At 38.8% G+C, this 9,895-nt stretch overlaps 1 protein-coding gene across 1 annotated transcript in view; it reads right to left on the bottom strand.

Annotated features, from left to right (window-relative positions):
• Positions 1–3,665: 3,665 nt before the first annotated feature.
• Positions 3,666–9,895, bottom strand: part of PRELID3B (PRELI domain containing 3B) — a 9,699-nt gene continuing 3,469 nt past the window's right edge. The window contains exons 3-7 of the mRNA XM_035899294.1: positions 9,196–9,374; positions 8,737–8,826; positions 7,944–8,014; positions 6,988–7,090; positions 3,666–6,305 (exon numbers count right to left, since the gene is read on the bottom strand). Coding sequence (XP_035755187.1) covers positions 6,186–6,305; positions 6,988–7,090; positions 7,944–8,014; positions 8,737–8,826; positions 9,196–9,333 — 522 coding nt within the window. The 5' untranslated portion in view covers positions 9,334–9,374 and the 3' untranslated portion in view covers positions 3,666–6,185. The remainder of the gene's footprint in view (positions 6,306–6,987; positions 7,091–7,943; positions 8,015–8,736; positions 8,827–9,195; positions 9,375–9,895) is intronic.

Below are 9,895 nucleotides of genomic sequence, written 5' to 3'. Positions count from 1 at the left end.
GTACGGGTCAGTAATAATGCTTCCTACCTTTGATAGCTGTGGATTTATCTCCTTTCGCTGCCTGTGTAAGCCATATTGGGCTGTGCTGGTAAAGCTCTGCTGTTCTGTCTGCTGATGACCCTAATCTGTTCTGCAGCTACTGGAAATCATGCTATGCTGGTGACAATACGGGTCATCTCCGATTAAATCTCCTTTTGTCTAAGTACAGCACTCAGCACACAGCACCAGCAGAAAACATACTCCGAAATCAGCTCTATTCTTAAAATAAAGTTGCAGTTCTGTGCTGTTACCTATTACAGGACAACATTTTGAAGGTTAGTTGATGAAGCAGATGAAGATACTAGCTTTTAATTTTCAGGCAACTGGATTCAAAGTAAAAATAATATTGCAGTGTCGTCCAAGTTCTCAGCTGTCCATTCTACAAAATCTAGCATAAGTAGTCTCTGGAGGTACCCAGGAGCTGCAGAGCAGAATTCAGGTACGCTCAAGTTTTAAGAATCTTGTGCATTACTTCCTATTTTAATGTGTTTAATAACTTTTGTCAGCTCTGTTACTTTTTAGATGTTGTTATGATAAAATAGCATGATAATGTAAAACATTCTGTCCATGGTTGATGAGAACATTGAATAAAAGTTTTAAAAACACCTAGGTGACACCAATGGCTGGAGCCTATTTTCAGATGTTCTAAAGTCTCGTAGGTGCTTCTGCTTCTTTGAAAGACGAGGGCGACTTGGGATGCCAGGTAAATAAGGGCCATTATTGCAGCTCACTTTGCAGCCAGGGAAATACCATCTGTGCAGCAGCACCCTGCTTCCATTTGTTCTATCTATTCTTTCACAGAAAAAGCAGGGCAATTGCATAGCTTGCTGAATGTCCCTCAAAACTTGCAATTATAAACAGAGACAATAAAACTGTATAGAGTATCAGCCTAAGGAGGTTAAGTGCTTCTAGTACTTCAGCTAAATAATTCGGAATATGACACAGCTATAAAATGTAAATAAATTCCAAGTATAGATTCTGATACATGCTTCCTTACTGCCAATTTCACAACACACCTACTAGATTTTGTTGCAGCTGCCACATGTAAATGAGTTTCAATCTAGATAAACCAAAGCCGTTATCTCAGAGGTAAATAATATTTACATAGTCTCAAAAAAACGCCATTAACAAATACTCACTCACCCAAATTATGCTACTTGCCATATTATAAAACAGATTTCTTACCAGAATATCCACAAAGGTGAACAGGCTCTAGGAATACTGAAGTTCACAGCAAGGGCCAAGTGTTTAATTTAATTTGGTGTAAAAAGGATTTGGTACATGATTAGGAAAATATTTGCTACATGCATTGTTCCTGTTATTACATTCTAGCTGATTCAGCTAGATTATACATATATATTATCTAGCTGACACTATTGTTTTAGTGTTTTTAGACTTTTTGATTACAGGACTATCAAACCTTTCTGGAGAAAAGTAAAATGTAAAAAAGCCATCTTGTGTTGAACTTCTTGTGATATGCATGTCTGAGAAGAAACACTTTAACTTAACAATGTTACTGTTTTACAAAACTGCATTTTTTTTCATTATAATAACATACGTTGTAGTACTCTTTCTAGTAGATGCAATATGAAATTACTGTAATACACATTGCAGAGGCAATATAATTTTCAGCCTACCTAATAGCTTCCTATACATAAGGAGATCCTTCATTTTGCCTCTTTCAGTGTGTCTCACCTTGCTGCGGGCTGCATAAACTTCTCATATTCATGTTTTTTTTGGTTCAACAAGTTGACTTGGCTGAACGAAGGGTGTGAAGACCACCATCTTCAGCACAAGGGAAGAAGTAGGACAGCACAGCCAGGAACAAGAAGGCAGGCAGGCAGACACAGGACTATTACCTTTCACCAAAGGTAAACAAATTAGTTCAGCTTAGTTGTAACATGTAACCTCACCTTTAGAATAATTCAATTTTATGGCAACACATAAAGCAAAGCTATCGAATTATTTGAGAAAGAAATGAATGGATCCTATGCAAGTGAAGGAACAACCTTCACCTTAAGAAGTGGAAGGATTCTAAAATGACTCGGTGCTTTCACACAAGCTCTGTTGGCACTCTTCAGTTCTTCTGTAAACATGAACCTCAACAGGATGCTGATCTTTTCTTTGAACCAACTGTCAGTACTAGAGGACTTTGCAAGGTTGCAGTTACTAGCACTGGGTGCTTGGTTTTACCGTATATGACATTTATTGGAAATATGCTAGGCAGCACAGTTTAACTGCAACTATAGACCACAATAGACAGATCAGCAATGTTGTAGGAAATGGTGGTTTAAGTTCTTTGTTTTTTCTAAAACAAACAACTGGTTTACATTTACAGTTAACTGCTGTATGACTGAACAGGTGCTGACACCCATCGTCAGCAAGATGAAATACTTCTCAGGTAAATTAAGCCCTTTTAAAAGTACTTCATTTCTATTGCTGACTGAAGTGGTATTATTTTAGTGTTCATATAGACACAAGTTGTTTCAGTGTCACAGTAAATTTAGGATTTTGCTTTCTTCCATGGTAGCAGCTTTCACCATTTCAGACTGTACCTTGCAGAACATGAGGGTAGTAGGCAGTTAGCAAGGTGCACAAACACAAACCTTTAGCAAGTTTACAGTGCAGGTGGGTACATAGAAGCTAGACAACTACACACCATTGAAAAAATGTTAAACCCTGTAGATCTGTTCTTAGAATGCCTTACAGATAATGTAAAACAAGTTAATCCAGTATACTGCTGTTTTAGCCATCCCAAGCCTGTTTAAATTAAGAAGCAAAGGACAAGGTGAGTGTAATTTACAGTAAAAAATACTAAGTTAACACCAAAATCCCACCACTGGTACGGCCAATTCTTATATCAAATCTGAGGAAAAGTGATTTTTGCATTCCTTGTTTCAACTTTTAGATACAAATCAGGTAAGCAGCTTCATTCAGAAGAAACCTTCCATTGGCATGTAGCTATGTACAAACAAATATCTGAGAATTCCAAGAGCAGTGTGTTTCCATTCAATGATGCAAGTGTTCAGTCTCAACAGAAGAGGGCATTAAGCTTGCCAAGACCTCAAACTTCCAACTACTGTAATTTAAACTTCTGGTTTTAAATTTACTCAAATGGCATTTCTGGATGCAACTTGCTTTAGAAGGATGCTTTAAAGACTTGTAGTGTGTCCCTCTTCCTGGCAGACATCCTTAATAGTTGTGCTGGAGTAGTTAAGGGTGACAGGAACATGAAAAAGTAATCCAAAATAATTAAGACCGTGAACAGCAAGGAAACCTAATGATTTATTACTGAGAAGAAGGTGAGCAGTGAGAACAAAGATTTAACAGTGCCATCCTAAAATATCCTCCAGGCCATTGAGCTTTGGATCTAAAGCTTACTCACTTCTGTCCTATTTCTCAGCAGTTATATGGGTGAGTTTGAAGTTTTACTGATTTAAAAGCCTAAATCTACAGATAAGGTAAAACATGAATCCAATCCTGCAAGCTGAAGCAGGTAGGGATCTGGCAGAGACCATGCCACCGATCTGTTCACATCACATTCAACCATCTCTGCCCCTTCTGCCCCCCCTCCCCTCTCCCTTTTTTTTCTTCCTAGTCCTTTAGCTTTGTCCCTCCAGCTGTAGATCCTTTCTCTTGCCCACCTCGTCTGTTCCTTCCCACCACCAGAACGCACAGCTGCTCTGCTGTACCTCAGGTCACACTCACCATGTATTGGTGCATTCATCCATAGCACCCTACATTCATCGGAGCATTGCCAGCCACAACATACGGACCCAAACATTCTGTTCTCTTCTGCTCTCAACAACAGTGAGCATTAAACTCCCCATGCAGAGACACATCCCTCAACAGGTAAATTGTAGTGAACAAATCTCAGTCCAAGTAGACTGAAAAATCTTTCCACAGGATCTAGCAAACTGAAATCTGGTCCCTAGTTACTGTGTCAGAGTTGCAGAAAATCAGTTATTAAGAAGCAAAAAAGACCACAGCAGCTGTAAATGTGCATTGAGGATATCCATTTCAATAAAAGAAGCCATTAACTCCGCAGTATTTCTTCATCTTCACTCTCCTCATTTTAGGTTACTCACTTAACAGTTTAAAAAAACCCCAAATAGATCAGAAAGTTTCAGGAAATAGCTGGAACTCAGATAAAATTTTATTTAAAAAGTGCCACATACAGAAAGCCAGAATGAGAAAGCAGGCATATAAATAAAATAGAACAAAAAATAATGATGTTTCAAGAAGTTGTTGAATGCTTGCAAAAATTAATTTTTTTTTCAGTGCACGGGCAAACTGTGAGTTCATACTATGCAGTCCTTAGTGCAGAAAAATTAGGAAAAGAAAAAAATCTGCTTTAAAATGCCAAGTGATGCTAATGGCTAAGCAAACATTTAAAATCAGTTTCAATCATTGCATTTGTATCAGAAATTATGGTGCAGTTTTGCAGAGGTTTCATGTACACTTTTTGAATGGAAATGCTATTTCAGTTGTATTAACGTCCTGTAAAAGCATGGCAAGCCTTGATGATTTCAATTTTTTAAGGTAGTCTCAAATAATTTTTGTTAGAAAAATATTTAGAATAGTTAAATTTTTAGAATTCTTATATTTATATATACACCTGTTTTTCCCTCCTACACAAATCTTACAGAAGATTGTGTTCCCATGTATTTACCACTTAAAATAAGCTCTGGTTCTCTAGAGAGCAGACGCTACTCAACAGGCAATTCTGGTATAACAGAGATGTGCTGGAACAGATGACATTACCGTTCTTAAAGGCTAAGAGAGAGTCCTGAAGTTACTTGTAAGCTTAGAATCAAAATTCCAGGAAAAGCCGCTGGCACCAAAATACAAGCATCATTAATTCAGGGCCCTGTCCATTTTTCCTCCACACTGAAGGAGCCCCCTGGGTCAGACAGCCCCTGCTGAAGCCAACAGGACTACCAGCAGGCTAGTGCACTATGTAAGGAAGGATATCAAGATCTGACTGTTAAGTTCCCACAGCTGATGACTGGTGACAGTACCAAGAATCTACAGCGAGTACCACGAAAGAAACACAAACTGTAGAAACCTTTTTATTCTCAAGATTTTCATTTAAAGAGCCCTGTATTGTGAGGGAATCAGTTCAAAAGGTAAAGGACCTTCTGGAACTTAGAACACTGTGTTTAAATGAAAGGACAACACAATATTCAGCTGATGTAACAGGTTATTTTTGGATCATGATCAAGTTAATGAGTGTATCATTAACGATCTTTAATATCACTTCCTCTTATGTTTAGGTATCTCTTTAGCCAACTTCACAAAGGGTTCCTAGTCCTTTAAGTGGTTCTTTGAAATTTTGAAGTGAACACCTATCGTTCTTAGATGCCTTAGCAGCTTGCAAGATTTTAAGGCTCTATGCTTATAGTACCCCTTTATTGAATGGGCTTTTAGAAATGTGCTTTATACTTATTCCAGAAGTTTAATATAAAATTTTAAGTTACTGCATGCCCAGCTCATCGATGTCACATTTAGGAATAGAATTTAGGTCTTGGTAGATAAGAGACACTTTTATGTTTTACCTATATTGACTGAAAAGCAATTTGAGTACCATGTTAGCTCAACCAGTCAAACAAGTTAAAAAGCTTATCAAAAAATATTTTGCACATTCTTTTGTATTTCAAGCATCAAGTAATAAACTTTCTATTAAATCAAGTTGTATCACACAAAAATTAACAGAACAATGCTGGAACAAACCATTCTGCTTCATTTTGGGCTTGGTCCCAAAAGAGGTAGTCCGTAAGTCACACAAAAATAAAAATTCCACAGAAGTTAACGTAACATGCCAGTCTCTTCCACCATACGCAGCCTCATCACTAAATGAGGGTATTTCATATCCGGAAAACATTATAAGTTAGTGTTCATGTAAATAACAGGAACTAGAAAACTATTTCTTCATCTGTAACCAAAATTCAGTCCAGCTAAATCAATATATTAACTAGGCTTTGCGCATCAGCCTTATGAGTTAAGAATTCAGTTTTTCTCCAAATGAAATTTGAGACGTGCCTAATACACAGGTATGCCTTTAAATAACAAAGGATACGTGTATTTAGGTTAGGAGAGACGCTTCAGACTGTTAAATGTTGTTAGTAATACAGGTATATTTACTATCATTTCTCTACAAATGCTGCTGCTGCCATTGAATTCCTCATGGTTCCTCTTGCTGAAGCTGCAAACTCTTCAATTTCAGCATTCAGTCTATTAATTACCCATTCCAATGCTTCACGGCCCTACAGTTAAAGAAAAGTTTATCAGCGTATAAATCTTAGCAAGTAAGTTAAACCCTGCTTTACTGAAAATGACTAAAGACACGATAGTTGAAAAAGGAAGATAAGGTACAGAAATACACGCCTGATATTTTTTACTTCAATAACCAGAGTAGTGCAGTAGCACGTGCTGCCTTACATGTCATGACAAAATTCCTTATGTCAGCAGTGCTCATGCTATAAACCACAAAAGACTTTTTATCCAGATTGTTTTATCATTCTTCAGGCTGAACTCAACACAACTTTGGATTCCCAGAGGGTAGACTCTCAACTAAAACACCACTTCATTACTCCCATGTAACTACTTCAGATCCATCTGGATGTGTACCCTTTTTCAATAGCACAGATTAATAGATGGCATCAAGAGGGCAGCAAAAGAGTGACAATGCCAGACTGTTAAGTGAGCAGAGATGTTTTTCCAGTGAAGATTCAGAGAGCTTTGCTAATAATAATTTATTATCTCCGTTCACAAGAGGATAAGAAAAGAGGAAGTTCAGCAAGGTGAGTATTCAGTCTCTACAGTAAAGGCAGCAGAACTATGTGGACCCTTCCTACGACTGGTGACAAAGCCAAAAAAGAAAACAGATTTTTTTTCCCTTTGTCATTTAGCCAGTGGTCACACATTTTAAACAAGGGTTGTACTTACTTTATTAGCATTGGAGGAAATTGTGTTTGCCATTAGCCCTTCAAGGTAACTGCTGAGACTGACACCTTTTACAGATATTATTGCTTCTTGTGTCAAAATGGTTCTGAAACAGAGAGCAGGAAACTGAATTATTCCAAATAGTTTAAAAAAAGAATGCATTGCTAAAAGAAACTCACTCCTCCCCAACAAGTACATTACCTCATCAGCTTCGTTGTGTAACACTGAACTTCTTGCCCCATAAACAAAACCCACTTCCACAGTGCTTGACTGCTTTATGCTTCTACTCATAAAATAAAAAACAAGAGTCCCCACTAAGTCCAAGTGCCCCTTTGTGGCACTAAACTATTTCTGTCTTTAGCAGCAGTAAGTTAAGAGTAGAAACACCAGACTTGGGGCGAAGATATACTGGGAAAACAGTATTAACACATCCCCTTCTACAACAGGGATTTAATATTTATGACTGTCATGAGAGAAAAAACCTCTTATGTTAGAACCCCATGAAAGATCCTTCAAAATTATCACTAGTTCCAGGAGTAAAGACTCAGCAAGCTCTGAAGTTGCCTTAAAAAAACCCAACCAAAAACCCAAACACCAAACATCCAAAATTATAGACTGAAGGCAGATAAATGTGCCTCTAGTGCAGGTTCTGTGCTCAGGCTCATGAAGAGATGGGAAATAAGGAGCCGAGTACACAAACTCAGTTACAGATAGGACATGGGACAACTCCCTGACAAGCTGATCTGGATTCCATCACAGCGTGACAGTTAAGTTTCCCAGCAGTGCTCTGCAGAAGCAATGTCACTAGAGAAAATGACGGTCCGTTTAATTCTATTTTAGACAAGTTACCATAACAAAGGTGATGTAAACCTCATCTTCTGTTCAAGGGCAACCATGGGAATTTTCAAAGACAAAGTCTGCCCTACTTCAGGGCAATCTTGGAACAAAGAGGTACTTACTTGTCTGGTTCGTGAGGGTGCGGTTTATAGACAAGCCTCTCATCTACTGACACTAGGTTTGTAAATGAAATCTGTGGAATATAAACCAAGATTACCCCTGGATAAAAAAATGTAGCAAATAAACCTGCAGATTCGAAACTAATGCCTAAAGCCTATTTAAACATTATACTTTTCCTGCAAGTATTAGGGTTGTAGAACAAGATAAGAGAAATCTCCAAGTTCAGCATTTGCTGATCTAGTTAGCTTGCCTCAAGTTGTTGGATCGTTTACCGATATACACTACCACGGTTGCAAGAACATTTCAAGAGTGGGATCAGACAGATGGAGTACTACAAAACGCAAAAATGTTACATGATTAGGGAATGGTGACAGCGTACACCAAATGGCTTCTAAAATTTTTTCTGAACACCCCCCTGTCCCAAAACAACTCCTGTCCTGCTCATCATCATGTTCAGATGCTTCAGTGTTGACAAGTTCCCAAAACCTAGTAGCTCCCTTCTGAAAAACAGAACCGGTCAACTATAAACACACTACTTAAACCTTTAACTTGTATGGCTCTAATACAATTCGCCAGTCGTTTTCAAGATTGTTTTCCTTTTGAAATTCACAAGGAATTATAGAATCATAGAATCATAGAATGTTTAGGGTTGGAAGGGACCACTAGTGGTCATCTAGTCCAACCCCCCTGCAGTGAGCAGGGACACTGCTAACTAGATCAGATTGCTCAGAGCCCCATCCAACGGAATTATGATCATCTGTAATCAATTTCACTTGCATAAACACAGCTACTTACATTACTGGATTTAAGTTCCATTGTTTTTTTCACTGGGTCCACAACAGAGTGCTCCTGAACATATGTCTTTGTTCTGCACGCGCCAATGAGCTAGAAGACAGGCAAACATATATGGAATTAATTATGCTAACCAAGTGCAATACTTTTAGTGCCTTTAAATGCTTAAGTAGCGACTACTGCATTGAACAGACACCGAGACAACAGAATTAGGGTTTAGTTTAACATGAAACTATTCAGTTGAGGTAGATCTCATTTTTAAGATGAAGCAATCTAAGACCTAGGCAATTTTTGGCTATCACTTAGTCACTATGTGTACAGCTGTTGTGCTTTCCTCATACATGAATGCTTACATTTTTAAACCATTCAACTTATGAAGCGATACACATCTATTACAACACCTGGTTCACAAGCTTCCCCTCCCTCCGGCATCTGTTTCAAGCTCTGCGAAACAATACACACCGATTTCACAATGGAGGGTATTCCCCATTCCGTACTGAGGAGCCGGTGGCTGTGCAGCTTCCCGCTAGGGTCCACGTGTCTGTCCAGGACATCGACTCCAACCACACTGGGGTTCATGGGATTTGGGTATTTCTGCATAGCAGCCGTCGTCACTGTTTCCCAGGGGTGACTGGCAAAACAGAATTGAGACACAAAGTTGTACACCTTCAGTTTTTAACAGGATTTGTATCAAAACTGAACGCAACACATCAAGCGATTCATATTTTCAATCTAAGTTCAATTTCCAGTTCTCAACCCTACAAATATCCTTCCCTAGAGGAAAACATCTATTTCGTGGATTGGACAGTGGTACACTCATACATGTGATTAATCATGAGGTCAATTACCTTCTGGCTTATAATTTGATAAGAACATTTTCCCTGTGACATAATGCTGAAAGCTCGCCATTTTTTTTTTTTTTCCAGTTTCAGTGATACTAGAGTAATTCATTAAGCTGTTGCTTTCCTCTAATAACTATTTCATTCGGATAATTTTTCATCGCAGGTGTTTCGGAGCACTTGAGCCCCACAACATGAAGCGGCTCCCCCACAACATGAAGCGGCTCCCCGCGCTCTGCTCAGCCCCACCAGGCAGGGTCGGCACCCAGAGGACCCTTACGGCGGCGACACGGCAGCCGGGCCCGCGCTGCGCCGGGGCGCCT

The sequence above is a fragment of the Egretta garzetta genome, unplaced genomic scaffold (genome assembly GCF_000687185.1).
Source record: "Egretta garzetta isolate BGI_Z169 unplaced genomic scaffold, ASM68718v1 scaffold158, whole genome shotgun sequence".
Classification (NCBI taxonomy): Eukaryota; Metazoa; Chordata; class Aves; order Pelecaniformes; family Ardeidae; genus Egretta; species Egretta garzetta.
The sequence above is the reverse complement of the archived record's forward strand: the minus strand, read 5'-3'. Positions and strand labels throughout refer to the sequence as shown.